The sequence below is a fragment of the Oncorhynchus masou genome, chromosome 1, assembly GCF_036934945.1.
Source record: "Oncorhynchus masou masou isolate Uvic2021 chromosome 1, UVic_Omas_1.1, whole genome shotgun sequence".
Lineage (NCBI taxonomy): Eukaryota > Metazoa > Chordata > Actinopteri > Salmoniformes > Salmonidae > Oncorhynchus > Oncorhynchus masou.
The window spans coordinates 73,503,389-73,517,310 of record NC_088212.1 but is presented as its reverse complement, the minus strand read 5'-3'; the positions used below and the strand labels follow the sequence as shown (position 1 = coordinate 73,517,310).

The 13,922-nt window shown below is 39.3% G+C and overlaps 3 protein-coding genes across 3 annotated transcripts; all 3 read right to left on the bottom strand.

Moving 5' to 3' along the window:
* Positions 1-776: 776 nt before the first annotated feature.
* On the bottom strand, positions 777-2,800 carry LOC135550286 (large ribosomal subunit protein P2-like). The gene is made up of 5 exons (XM_064980951.1): positions 2,691-2,800; positions 1,609-1,732; positions 1,410-1,458; positions 1,180-1,275; positions 777-894 (listed from the first exon to the last, which is right to left on the bottom strand). Exons 2-5 carry the CDS (start codon positions 1,729-1,731, stop codon positions 818-820), a joined length of 345 nt encoding a protein of 114 aa, XP_064837023.1. The 5' UTR covers position 1,732; positions 2,691-2,800; the 3' UTR covers positions 777-817.
* A 508-nt stretch (positions 2,801-3,308) lies between these two features.
* LOC135550276 (protein lin-7 homolog C) lies at positions 3,309-8,852 on the bottom strand. Its single transcript, XM_064980938.1, has 5 exons — positions 8,711-8,852; positions 7,288-7,406; positions 6,698-6,769; positions 6,402-6,611; positions 3,309-5,858 (listed from the first exon to the last, which is right to left on the bottom strand). Exons 1-5 carry the CDS (start codon positions 8,745-8,747, stop codon positions 5,691-5,693), a joined length of 606 nt encoding a protein of 201 aa, XP_064837010.1. The 5' UTR covers positions 8,748-8,852; the 3' UTR covers positions 3,309-5,690.
* Positions 8,853-10,420: 1,568 nt separating this feature from the next.
* On the bottom strand, positions 10,421-13,406 carry LOC135503946 (brain-derived neurotrophic factor-like). Its single transcript, XM_064922182.1, has 2 exons — positions 13,319-13,406; positions 10,421-11,882 (listed from the first exon to the last, which is right to left on the bottom strand). The coding sequence occupies exon 2, from the start codon at positions 11,859-11,861 to the stop codon at positions 11,103-11,105; it is 759 nt and encodes a 252-aa protein (XP_064778254.1). The 5' UTR covers positions 11,862-11,882; positions 13,319-13,406; the 3' UTR covers positions 10,421-11,102.
* Positions 13,407-13,922: the final 516 nt, after the last annotated feature.

Sequence of the window (13,922 nt, the reverse complement as noted above, 5' to 3'; positions counted from 1 at the left end):
CACTGTAGCACCAAGTCCAAACATTGACTAAAGGTGGCTAACATTGCTCCTTATAGTCCAAGGATCTTACATGTTGTTTCAAGGCTCTGAAAGCCTAAACAGCCAAATACTTCACCTAAAACGATTCTCAATTATGTTACAATTCTGAACATAAACCCCTATGTTCATATCCTAAAATAATTTCCCAAATACACTTGCTGTACAGTTAAGTTGCAGCAAATAGTATTTTTCCATTGACAACCTGTTTGTAGCACCCATTTACACACATTAGGAGACTCAGATGGCCAATTAGCACAGGTAGTAAGTAGACCAACTTCAATCTGTTTTCCATAAACACACACTGTAACTGTATGTTTGTGTGGGAACACTACTGTACACAGTAATAGCTATTTAGATCACATAAAACATGCAATCATCCATGTAGTTATTATACTTCTAGCATAACATTTCTTTTCAGACTGACGCAGACCCTCTTCTCTTGGATTACTGCTTGAGCGCAACATTGGGTCTCTCGTTTCATCCCTTTTTATTACATGTCATTTGAAAGTTCCTTTTGCTTCCAAAACACTACCGCAAGTAATGCGTGTTAATGATCAAACTGAGCATCCATGGCTCTTACCAAAATCCCCCAGTACAGAAGGCACCCTCGTCCAATGACTTGTGTAATGTAATAGTCATCATCAAGGGCAATGCAGCACCCAACTGCTTCAGTGTCCAGATTGAAACAAAAAAAGGTTTTAAGCAAAATACCAAAAGAAAATACAGAATATTTAGCCTTTTCCTTTTTTACAAAGTTTATTTCAGATTTTGAACAAGTTTAGTCGAACAGGCCGAATCCCATGTCGTCATCAGATCCCTCTTCAGACTCCTCCTTCTCTTCCTTCTTCTCCTCAGCTGTAAAGAGATAAGTAATCAATTAACCATATGAATGAATGAATTAAACTCTTAATGCTGTTTGCATTGAGACTGTTCTGGTCTAAATTTCCCAAGTATTTAGTAAAGGCAAATAAGCTTTAGCTTGCCTGACCAAGTCCCCATCGATATTGAGCTGACCCGCACATCAATATCTATAAATTTAACACCCCATTGCGCCCAGTTCGGCATGAAAAATGATGGACCTCCAAAAGGTCAACTTGACAAGGATCTCGAACACTCATGTGGGCTCTGATGTATGCTCACCTGCAGTGGGGGCAGCTGCCCCAGCAGCAGCAGCTCCACCTGAGCTGGCCACTGCCACAGCACCACCTGCTGGCATACTGGCCAGTTTACCATAGCCTGTGAAATTAGTTAACCGATTTAATTACAACTTTATTGTTCTTAGTCCAAACGGACTATTTCAGGTTCTAATTTTAAGTAGATGTGTTCTCTTCAGTGACTTTTCATTATGCATTGACAGTTCTGCAACTCACCTTGGGCAATCACCTCTTCCACATTTTTGCCACCAAGTTCAGTGACAACCTGAAGGGGAAGAGAAAAAGGGGTCAGAAATTAGTGGCCCAGAGATTGCAAGCATGTTTTCTGATTGAGCGCAACTTTCAGAACACACAAACCGTGTGTTTATTTTACTCAACACTGAGATAAGGTAAAAACATGTGATATTAAACATACTTTCTCCATGCGTGTGTTGTCAGCCTCAATGCCAACACTTTCCAGGATCTTCTTTATGTCAGCAGCCTGTGGGCTGGCATTACCACCAAGGGCAGAGAGCAGGTATGCAGCAACGTAACGCATTCTGCAATACAGATCATGATGCAGTTATCATGACAAACAGGGCATTTAAAAAAATACCTGGGGCGGCAGGGTAGCCTAGTGGTTAGAGCATTGGGCTAGTAACCGGAAGGTTGCGAGTTCAAACCCCCGAGCTGACAAGGTACAAATCTGTCGTTCTGCCCCTGAACAGGCAGTTAACCCACTGTTCCCAGGCCGTCATTGAAAATAAGAATTTGTTCTTAACTGACTTGCCTGGTTAAATCAAGGTAAAAAAAAAAAAACCCCAATACAGTTATGTTACTTTAAACAATAGTACACATGCGTCCCGAAGTGAACTTCGCAGTATAACCCTATAACGTAGAAACAATTTTAACTTCTCCATGTCATACCCACAGAGCATCAATTAGCTAGGCCTACAAACATCTATTATACATTTGTTTCAAGAGTGATATTTAGACACCTCCATAATCTAAGTGAGAGAAAAAAATATGTTGGGCATCTTTACCAAACACTAGGACTCACTACCTTACTCAGAACATCTGATTGATTAGCTAACGAGGTAACGTTAGCTAGATAACGGAGGTCAGCAAATTAGCTAGCTAGCCGAGCTTGCTAGCGCAATGTCCACAAAGTTCCAGTTGGTGAGGTTGTCACTGATAACTGTTATTTCTTCAATTCTTCAATCAGAATATGTGGCATTGAAAAACTCCCTCGCAAATAATGTTACCCATCAACTAGCTACAGTTTTGGGCCTTGTTTCTTTGAGGCAACCGTGAGAGCGAGTACACATGGTGAAATGTCATGGCTGTTAAGTAGCAAGCTAACTGGTTAGCATGCTCCTCTCCAATACATTATTTGCTGTCCAGTTTTAGGTTAGGGGTAAGACAAATATTTGAAGGGAATGTCTACGTTTATGGTGCCGTGTTGGACTAATTTTCACAGGGTGTATATATACTAAATTTCCTTTAGAAGACACTCACTTGACACAGAGAAGGCAGATGCGTGTTCACGACGAGATTTGCACAGGCGGAAAGGAAGTTCCAAGGCAGGGGGGAAACGGAAAAACGCGTGATGGGCGGGGAAATCGAATGAATTTTTATTGGAGGAGAAATTTCACAACAGGGTGGACTGGATTTGCAGGACGAAGTGAGGAGATGGTCCGGAGGCCGGGCGGCGTCAACACAATGAAAAATGTCAGAAAAAACAATTATTTAGGGAAACTGGAATCACAGCATGGTGATGATGATACGCCCCATGTAAGTGATTGGGCCACTGTTCAGTCCAGCAAAGTGCCATTGACTCTCAGTGGTCAATAACTGCACAGACGGAGCTGGGACTGTGCTGTGACCTTAGAACAGACACCTAATTTGGACTACATTAGTACCATACTCTATGAAATGGTGCAATAACCCTTATAGTACTATAGTACCATTCTTGCCTCTGGCAATATGATATAATATGGCATCTTCAAAAGTTATCAAACAAAAAATGTGGGGCTCCTAAACAAAAAGGATGTTAAAACTACATGTGTTAAGGAATTACACAATAAAATGTATGGTAATATTATTTAAGTTTAGAATAAAAATAAGCAAATTAAAACATCTTTCATGGTATAATTTATTTTGTGCAGTTTTTGTAACACAATATACAATACAAAATGGACAGAATAAACTGAGAGCAGCACATTTTGTAAGTAGACCTAACAGTCCAAAACAAGCAAACATTAAATATGATATCAAATAGTTCTCATAAATGTTGCAAGGTCTTGGTACTCAAAACAAGAATATAACAGTCAGAAAAGGAATACAAATCATTTCAGGATTTTTTTTCTCTCATGAAAATCCCTTGTAAAAAATAAAAATATCAAAAGAAAACACGTAGAAAAATATTCTATTGACCCTTCCAATATATAAGAGGGTAGAAACCTGAGGGGTGTTTCACAAAGCTCTAGGAATTGGCAAGGTAACTGTCCTGAACATTCTGTTGAAACCATTCATGTCAGTCACAAGGACATTTCAGTAATCATACTAAGGGGCAAGCTGACATGTAACCAACTTGCTATGGGGTGCCAAATCTGTTAAGCCTTTGCTTACTTTACACATCTTTTTAAAAGAATGAATAGAACATAGAATCATTTCTTTATGAAGTGAAGAAAACTTTAGAGTGAAGGAATTACAAAATGTTTCATGATTTAGAAGAATACATTTTATTCAATTCAGCAAAAAAAAAAAAAAATCTAATTTGATCAATATAACTGGAATTACACAGTACATTCACAAGTGACCATCATAAGATAAATTACAAACTATGCTATTCAGGTGAAAATTAACATAATATCTGGAATTGAAATCAGTGATGCCAAATTATGTTCACATCTTCAAGGGATAGTTCACCCAAATGGGACATGTACCTAATTTTATAGCTCAACAAGTAATTATTCGAACCTGTAAGTCAACAACCAAAAATATGGCTTTGTTAACTCAACCACAACATTATTGGTCTTTATTATGAACTGTATTAATGAAGGTGGGTTTCACATACCAGTAGATTTCATGCATTTTCTAAAGAATGCCATTCAATAATGAGTTTACTCACGTTGAAAGATAGCAGGTAGCACCCTATTTCAAACAACCATGCTGGTGGTAGTGCAATACTGTCTTTTTCTCATTTATGCTTTTTTGAAACATCAGTTGATGTTGAACAATGGCATGTTTGTCATCGCTGTGACAAGTTGGCCAACCTACTGTACACCCACCTTGAATGAGTTGGCCACACCGTTGAAGTGTGAATAGAGCAAAGTAACTCAAAGAAATGAAAAACTAAAATTACTATGGGCAAGCAGCTTTCTTCGGGAATCTCAAAATCCACTGACCCTGTTTGTGAAATACCCCTCTGGTTTCAAAAGGTTCTGACTTATTGCTCTTTTGAAATATTTAAAATGTCAGGTTTGCCTCAGGTCTCAAAATTATATACTGTCCCCCTTACTGTCATAAGGGGAAAAGGTTATCTGAATTTTAAAAGAGAGCACAGCATCTTAGAAAGCCTTCTCCCAGCCCACTGAAAACCTACGCATTTGAAGGCTCTAAATCATTCATGGGATGCAAAAGCTAGAAGTTGTTGAATAATTTATGAGTCAGCAAAATCTTTTTTTAAAGTTTGTAAGACAGTGAAAACATCAGCACGAGGTTAAAAATAAATAAATTCAGAGAATGTATTATTTAATTCCTTAATAATTTAGAATTTAGATTAGAATACTAAACACAGATCTACCAAAATGATCATACCGGTTATTTTCAGGAGGAAAAAAACTAAACAGAGACAATGGTAAAACATAACGGTCTCCATTTAGCCTTCATATTCTGGTAAACACAAAATGTTTATATCAATTTACACACAATACCCAATTCCTTCAATAATAATTATTCTATAACCCTTATATCCTAAAACATATTCTATTAGTACCAGTTTCTTTTCGCTCTCAAAAATAGCAGGTGTGACGTTTGCATTCCTGCAAATGCTTGGTAAACCTGACATTGAAATGTTGAATCATCTGAGCTTAGTTTTGTAATTTGAATGACAGTACAAGTTCAAATACATTTGTATTGCCCTGAGGCACTTTATAAAGGCTGTACTAAAATAAAAAAATACCATCTCTTCCAATCAATGAACCTCTGTGGTGGGTCTCACAGGTCCTCAAACGGCATCCAATATGTCAGTCCAAAATGTAATGCATATGTAAAGCGTGAATGACCAACTACTTGTAGAAATATGATAACTCTAGTGTTTGCCTTGAGTCGTGGTGTGGAGGATAGTGTCAGAAGTAGAAGGGGTAGGTTGTAGAAAAGGTAGAAATATAATATATGTGGATACAAACTAAACGTAGTGAGCTAAGTTTTAGATGAAGGTTAAAATTGTGACTGGATCAGATGGCTGGAAGAGGGTGAAAGATAAGGGAATTGCGTGCCAGTGATGAAAAAACACTATTGGGGATAGCTGTTCTGTTGCCGGCGCTTTGCAGACCTCATCTTCTCAAAGCGGGACTCCATTTCCTCAAGGACTTTAGGAGTGTACCTGACCACCAGCTTCACAGTGCCCTGGGCAGCTTTGAGAAGCTCCACAGCTTTCTCATGGTGCTCCCCCTCCACACTCTGGAAACAAAGAGATAAAAGGAGGATTAATTTAAATAACAAACAAAATTAGGTGACTGAATATGATAAACGTATATTGATAGTGGCCGTGTCCGAAATCTGGTTTGCCTGCTATTTACTTAAACTGCATACTGTGTACTAATCATACTACTTAGAACGTTGGGTTTAGTAAAAACAAATGCAGTAAGCAAAATAACAGTATACTAGGCTCATCCTACATCATCTAATGCGCAAATGCTTTGATTCCCTACATTCATTCATTCCGGTACAGCTCGTCTCCTCAACTGTTTATTAGCCGTTGTCAGACACACGTGGGCCTCGAAATACAATTCTCTTCCTCAAGGGTGCAGCAAATTCTACTAGATAAAAAGCCAAAATGACTAGGACATCCCGGAATTTTTAAAGCATACTCAATTTTCAAAATTTCACATACCACAAAAAATAAAAACACAAAAAAATAATCTGCCTTCCCAAAATGCCTACTATTTAGAACGCAAGTACGGGTATTCGGACACAGACAGAGACTGCATAAGCAACACGTACCACCCCATTGACAGAAAGAAGCTGGTCGCCTCTCTTGAGGCCCCCGTGGCGGTCGGCGATTCCCCCAGGAATGATGCGTGAGATGTAAATAGGAGAGTTCTGTTCCTTCCCTCCCATTATATTGAAGCCAAGTCCTTCCTCAGTCTTAGGCAGCTCCACCACGCGAGGGTGTGAGTGCCCCTCACTGGCCGCAAACGCTGCAACAGTGGCCTACAAGGCAAGAGAGGAGAAAGTTGTTAACCCAGAGTTGCATACAGAGTTGTTGTTTAATATTGGTTGTTGTTGTTGTGACATACCTTGGCTGTGGCATTGGCCCTGACTTCAGGGCTACTATTAATGTCAACTGTCTCATACACATGTTCATACACCTAAGGAGTTGTTTAAAAAAAGGCAGAAAGAAGGTTAGTCAAATGCAAACTGCTAAGCTAAATGCCTTCCTTCAAAAAGTCTGGCATGTTACAAATGGTAGTTCTTGCTGTCCAGGGTTCCAAGCTAGTAATTAATCCTCAAACTGGATAGCTAATTTTGTAATCACAACACTACATAAAAAAAAAACGCTTTATGATACACTGAAGGAATGACAAATCTTACTTCAGAAGTCAAATATCTAGTCCATAGGCAGAAATCAAACATTTCATGTTTTATAGTCCTGTCTGTGTCAGCCCCATCTCACACAAGTTCACAAATCAGAGCCTGGAGGTCCAGAGTACTGCTGGTTATTTTTTTTCCACTCACCTGGTGCCCCAGGTCTGAATCAATCACCCTGATTGGAGGGGGAGAATGAAAATCAGCAGTACTTCTGGCCTTGAGGTCCAGATTTGGCCACATAAATTGAGTTGAATTTTGAAGGGTGTGATGGGCATTTAATGGCACAGTCTCAGCTCACCTCTCGCACAGCATTACAGAACTCGCTCTGCAAGACCCTTTGTAGTGCCTGCAGTTTCTGGGGTGGCACTTCCCCCGTCCTCTGGAGCTTGTCAAGCAATTCAATGGCTCGAGAAATGTCTGTGGGGAGAAATAATGGAGACCACCCACCATCAGAGATCTTACCAATAATTTACATTGATTTAAAGACTTTGGTTTGGGAAATAATTGTTTGAGGCAGAGGATCTAACATTACAGCACAAGAGTAATAGAGTCTGTTGGTTTTGATTTTGTAGATTGATTAAGTAAATCTGTCCATGCACAGGGTATTACAATACAGGCATAGCTGATCATTACTAAATCTTTCATCACACTGCTTGTAAACACATGGTAGAATTCAACATAGTAACAGTCCGGGCTTTCGGGTGCAACATTTTCAAATGAACCTAGCAAGCTACTGAGCTACATACTAGATGCTGAACTTTTGTTTGGATGCAACTGCTAACATTACTAGGAAGCTACAAACTACCAGTGGTGGAAAAAGTACCCATTTGTCATACTTGAGTAAAAGTAAAGATACCTTAATAGAAAACGACAAGTAAACCCAGTAAAATAGTACTTGAGTAAGTCTAAAAGTATTTAGTTTTAACTCTACTTAAGTATAAAAAGTAAATGGAATTTCTAAAATATACGTATCAAAAGTAAAAGTATTAATCATTTCAAATACCTTACATTATGCAAACCAGATGACACAATTTTTGTATTTATGGATAGCCAGGGGCACACAACATATTAACTTACAAACAAACAAAGCATGTGTTTAGTGAGTGCGCCAGATTAGAGGCAGTAGGGATGACCAGGCTATGTTCTCTTGATAAGCGTGTAAATTTGACCTTTTCCTGTCAAAATGCAACCAGTACTTTTGGGTGTCAGGGAAAATGTATAGGGTAAAAAGTACATAATTTTCTTTAGGAATGTAGTGAAGTAAAACAAATGGCAAAATTATAATTAGTAAAGTACAGATAGCCCCAAAAACTACTTAAAATTGTTTAAAGTAGTACTTTAGAGTATTTGTACTTAAGTACCACACACCACTGCAAACAACCTAGTAACGTTACCAGATTTGAGGATGGCTATCTTGTTAGCTAAATTAGCTAACCTTAGCTGGCTACAACATTAGCAACTCAGCCCATCTGTCTATCTGAAAACTAAAGCGGATTATATTGGAATAATATATTTTTCTTTCGACTTTTGAGAGGTGATTGTACATGGGCCAGTTATTTCAAAATTAATTGACTTGCCCTAACGTTAGTTAGCTAACTAACTAAATTACATTCCAGATTAGCTACCGTTAACTAGCTAGCCATCTGTTAAACTCGCGTGTGTATTTTCATCATTTTAACTATTATTATTGATCAAGCAATCTGTGTAGTTTGACGTTTTACCTCTTTCCAGTCGAACAGGTTCCCCCAAAGACGCCATAATAGCCTAAATCCGGCACTGTTCAGGAGAAATTATCAAGCGAGCAAAATATCCACTCGACGATAAACAGATTTGAGCTGTATTGACGAGGAATGTTGTTGCGTCAAGGACACGCAATCGCGCAATATACGGTCGATGTGCCAAATCCAAGATGGGGGAAAAACTGAGAAGTCATATATCACTAAAGTTTTGTTTGATATATTAGAAAATGTGGTGTCCTAAATGTATAACCTGCAACATTTACAGCTTTTCAAGTGTTATTTAAATTATATATATTAATGTATAGTTATTAAAATGTTTTATCTGATCATTATTCATAACCCAAATTGAATTGTTTGTAAATGTCTTTGTAAACCTACAATGTTGCTTCAATATATTTAAAACCATAATTTTGATCTCTGTCAGTTCTTGCATTATGTATGCATTTCTATTGATTAATTTCCACTTCTCACAGCAATAGGGAATTTGCTTTCTGAGAGCTGAAATACTACATAGGCCTATTACTCATTACTATGCATTAAACTGTGTTACCTTATCATAACGGCAAAACTGAGGACATAGTCTGCTGACCCAATGTTTATGTTTTTGTTGTGATAGGAAACTTGTAAACACATTATGTAGGCCTATACGTTGGTAGGATACCTCAAATGATGTTTAGAAAAGTGATTTCTCTCTCACAAAATAAAATTTCCTGAGTACTATAGATATATACAAGAATTTAAGTGCTATTTGTGTGTGAAAATTTTACGGAATATACCTTGAATGCACTTCTATTGTTATATTTCATTATCACAATTAGGCATATTTTGGTATCCTTTGTGGGAGAATGTTGAGCATCCATTTCTATGCATGGGACACCTACCTGTGTCGATTGGATAGGGTTGAGATGGCCCATCCAAGGAATTCACCAGTCAAGGATCCTGTCTTCAGGGTTAAAAACTTTGAATGTACTCCTCATCAAGCTCTCAGAGGTCATCAAGGATCAGCTTGTAGCCTAGGCTATACGATGTAGACTTATGGGCCTTCTATATGTTCTGATTCTTTGTGTTGTTGATTGAGTATATATTGAGGCTTTTATAACCAAGCCAATGCTGATGAAAATAAAGTCTGTCTGTCTGTCTGTCTGTCTGTCTGTCTGTCTGTCTGTCTGTCTGTCTGCCTGTCTGCCTGTCTGCCTGTCTGCCTGTCTGCCTGTCTGCCTGTCTGTCTGTCTGCCTGTCTGTCTGCTTTAGGAGGACGGGCTCATTGTAATGGCTGTAATGGTATAAATGGAACAGAGTCAAACATGCGGTTTCCATATGTTTTGATACCATTCCATTTATTCCATTCCAGCCATTACAATGTGCATGTCCTCCTATAGCTCTTCCCACCAGCCTCATCTGGTCTGCATGCATGCAGGCAGACAGGCAGCCAGGTACGTCGGTAGGTAGGATGGTAGGTATGCATGTAGGAAGGTAGGTATTTATGTATCTGTCTGGCCGTCCATCCGTCCATGTTTTCATCTAATCTTTATGCAGTTTAACTAGAAATGTAGGGTTCAAACTTTATTGACATTGGTTTTGTTTTTCAGTTGCCTATAGTCATTTTTATTTCTTTAAATATTTCAATTTAATATTGCAAACAACTTCACAACATACAAAATGAATTATATTAATCCAGAAACATATGTCAATGAATAAATTTTATATATATATATATATATATATATATATTCTTATATTTTGTCCTCTGGTGGGGATAAAAAAATAAACAGCAAAGCTTTGACAACAGCACCTTGACATAGTATGTAATTCCAACATTACCTTGAGAAGTTTAGAACAGTAAACAGATAAAGTACTGAGGAGGAAAACCCTTACTGTTGAGTATGTAAACGGAATGTTTTGGTCGGTATCATATCCTTTTTTCTTAGGTGGACAAATTCTCAATTCACAATTGAAGCAGCATGCAACTTTTTTTTAATGGAACTCGTCCTCACCCTCTCCCTCATCCTCATCGCTCTTTTCCTTCTTTCTCACATTCTTGGCAACGTAAACAAACCACAATGTCTTGAGGAATGTGATATAGTAATTTAAACTGGGCGCAAATGACTGATCAGATCTTTTTTTAATTGTTTACAAGGTCATGAATATGTTCAATAAATAGACTGTAGTATCACTTTTACTGTATAAACGTCATCTTTTTTTACATGCAGTCCATAAAATTTTCATTTGACGGAATAATTTACCCTGTTATGTATATATACAAATAGATATTTTCTCTTTACTCTCTTTTTTAAACTCTCAATAAAATCTATACATTATATACACTATCTTCCTCTTTTAATGGTCAATGTGCATACACATGATGTGTCTATCCTTATAAACCGCCAGCCAATCTTCTTTTTGCTATCCATGGTGAGCGCCGCACGTAGGACTGGGTTGTCCTGCATTGGGAGTTATAATGCCTCTTGTCTATTCCACGGCAGCCCTCCTTTGTGTACCCCATAGGGTTACATTTGGTCTCATAAAAGTATTGCTTCAGTTGGCCATTGGGGACAGGGACCTTTTCCAGGACGGTAACGGTCTGCCCAGACATGTCTATTGCTGTCTTTTTGTCCACAGCTGTCACCCACTGGCTAATACTATCACACACACTCAGCTCGCCACGCCGCGACGGGTCAGAATGCCGCCGTACCCTCATGGACATGTTAGCGGCGTCCAGGTAGTTTTTGTATTCCTCCAGGAGAAAAAGCAGCGGTGGCTCTAAAGGCACTTGGTTGCTGATCATCACCCGCGATGCATACAGGTCGACATCCTTGGTCTCCGTGGTGACCACAGAGGAAGGACCCCCTCCTCCCAGGCCCTTGTCAGCTCCAGGCCCCAGCTGAGATGCTTCTCCTTCCACCTCCAAGAGCTCCTCAATCACCTGCTCAAACGTGTCTGTGAGTGAGGGCAGTCCCCCATGCTGGCCCGGCCCACCCCCGCTCTGTGGAGTCCCGTGGCCCTTGCCGGCAGTCACTGCAGCACCCAAGTAGCCTTCCGTTCGGTGGCCCCTTATACCTGGGGCGTCTCTCATGGGAGCAGCTCTCATGCAACTGAAGTACGAAATAACCATAGTAAGGAACAGGATGGTCATCACTCTTCTAACCTGGTGGAACTAGAGAGAGAGAAAGAGAGAGCAGGGAGAAGGATGAGAGGGGAGAGAGGATGAAATTAAGTGCAATTCATATGTATATAATCTTATGTAGCTATATTATGTATTATATAATATATCAACAGTTTTCTTCCATTGAGTTATCAGAGTTGTCTGCTTATACAATATACTGTTCATAATACACTCATTATCACAGTATTCCATAATATCTCAAGGTTGGATCACAATCTAATTGTGTTCCTTTCAGTTATTACTAAGCACCATTAGATGATGCACGCCTACCATCTCCCCCCATTACTACCAGAGTATCACATTTCTCCTCCAGCTGCAAAGAAAGCCAACAGTCTGACACCACCATGAGTGCCGACTATTACTTGGCCAACTTGCAAATAACAGTATAAGTAATTACCATACATTCTTGTGAATTCCATTTTTTCTGTTTCCTCATACAACGTTACAATATTTCCCATACAATATTTCCCACAAAGACCCCAGAAGCAACATTAAGGGCTGCTGACACCAGCGTTTTCAACTGAGGCCGAGTTTTTTCAGACTGGGAGTGGATGTGGCTAGGCATCATGCTTTAAATGTCAAAGCATTAGATTGCTAATTATCTCCTAATGGGACATCCTACTATGAAGTGCAACCCAATATATCATTATTGTCTCTTCTTCAACAACAACAAACAACAACACGTTTTTAAACAATTATGTTAAACTGATAATGAAACTACAGTATGTCTTCATCATAATCATCATCGTTATCATCATCATTATCTTTCTTATATTTGATGTTGTTATTCAATGTTGGCATGTACAATATCATAAACGCTAAGGGCCTGAATACTTTTTTTCAGTGTAGCTATAGAACAGGCAAAATATATAATGTTTCCAATCTAATACCATGTATTGTAGCCTAACACGTTTCATGTGTTATCCTGACTTCACACTACATTTCCCACAGGGTTAATAGAGACTTAATAATCGATTGATTGGTTGAATACATGAGTGTTTCTGACTAGGTTCAGATAAGTGACTGTTTATTTTGTGTGATTTTGCAAAAGGCAACCAATATTTGATGTAATATTACCATTAATATGCTAAACTTGATAGGGTCAAATTGGGAGCAGGATTTATTAAGGGACATAGAGATGTTTAAATAAAGGAATGCTGAGAGTGAGCAGTAGCGTTAGCAGAGACTGAGAGAGAGTCAGTAAAGTACTGGTTAGAGAAGTGAAGAGATGTAATGTGCTTGCATCCTGACACACTCACATACATCTTCTAACAGATGCTTTCTATGTACAGCTGCTCACATAAATTTGGTGAACAGACATTGCAAGGGAAAGAATCCCACAAGTGCCCAACAGAGCCAAAATGTATCAATATACACACACACCCTCATCCTCATCCTCCCCCCTAGCTCACAATAGCATCTCTTACCTTTATGCCCTATGAGTCACAGCAATTCAACATATCCACGGACATCCCAGACCCAGAGTCAAACATATGAAAACAACCACAATATAAGAAACCTAGCTCTTGCTCTCCAGAGAGGTGCATTTAAAAATAGCCATGGCAGGGCTTTGACTGCACTCTGCATGCCGCCCTCCTTGTGTCCCGACCTGATGCAGGAATACGCTCCAAGCAGATCCGCTCCCCCACCAGGCAGTGTGGCGGATGGAAGGACCTTAGCAGAAGGGAGGGGCAGACCCCACCTAAAAAGCATTTGTTTCATTCTTAATTGGCGTCTGGGGCCACGGCTGCGATTAGCCAACGCTACGGTGACTGCCATAGAGATATTGCATCTATAAATAGGCGTGCTGGGAGTCTCACAGTCTCGATTGAGAATATCACATCCTTCTCCTTAATGAGCCGCTGAGTCCCCAAGCTCAGTGACGTGTTTCTCCAGAGTGTGAGTGTGTGTTAGAGGGAAGGGAGGGGATGGAGGAGGAGAGGAAAGGAGGGCTTGGTTTGTACGTGTTTGCAGGGGGATGGGGACATCTTTCCTCCTACCGACAAGACAACCTTGGAGACAAAACATAGC

Excerpts from the sequence above, each read along its gene's own strand:
- LOC135550276 (XM_064980938.1), bottom strand. The coding sequence starts at position 8,747 with ATGGCGTCTTTGGGGGAACCTGTTCGACTGGAAAGAG. Across the intron at positions 6,612-6,697 it reads GGGCCAATGCCACAGCCAAG|GCCACTGTTGCAGCGTTTGC; the intron begins GTATGTCACAAC and ends CTTGCCTTGTAG. Across the intron at positions 5,859-6,401 it reads TTCTTTCTGTCAATGGGGTG|AGTGTGGAGGGGGAGCACCA; the intron begins GTACGTGTTGCT and ends CTTTGTTTCCAG.
- LOC135550286 (XM_064980951.1), bottom strand. The coding sequence starts at position 1,731 with ATGCGTTACGTTGCTGCATACCTGCTCTCTGCCCTTGGTGGTAATGCC. Across the intron at positions 1,459-1,608 it reads ACAACACACGCATGGAGAAA|GTTGTCACTGAACTTGGTGG; the intron begins GTATGTTTAATA and ends CTTCCCCTTCAG. Across the intron at positions 1,276-1,409 it reads GGAAGAGGTGATTGCCCAAG|GCTATGGTAAACTGGCCAGT; the intron begins GTGAGTTGCAGA and ends CTAATTTCACAG.
- LOC135503946 (XM_064922182.1), bottom strand. The coding sequence starts at position 11,861 with ATGACCATCCTGTTCCTTACTATGGTTATTTCGTACTTCAGTTGCATG.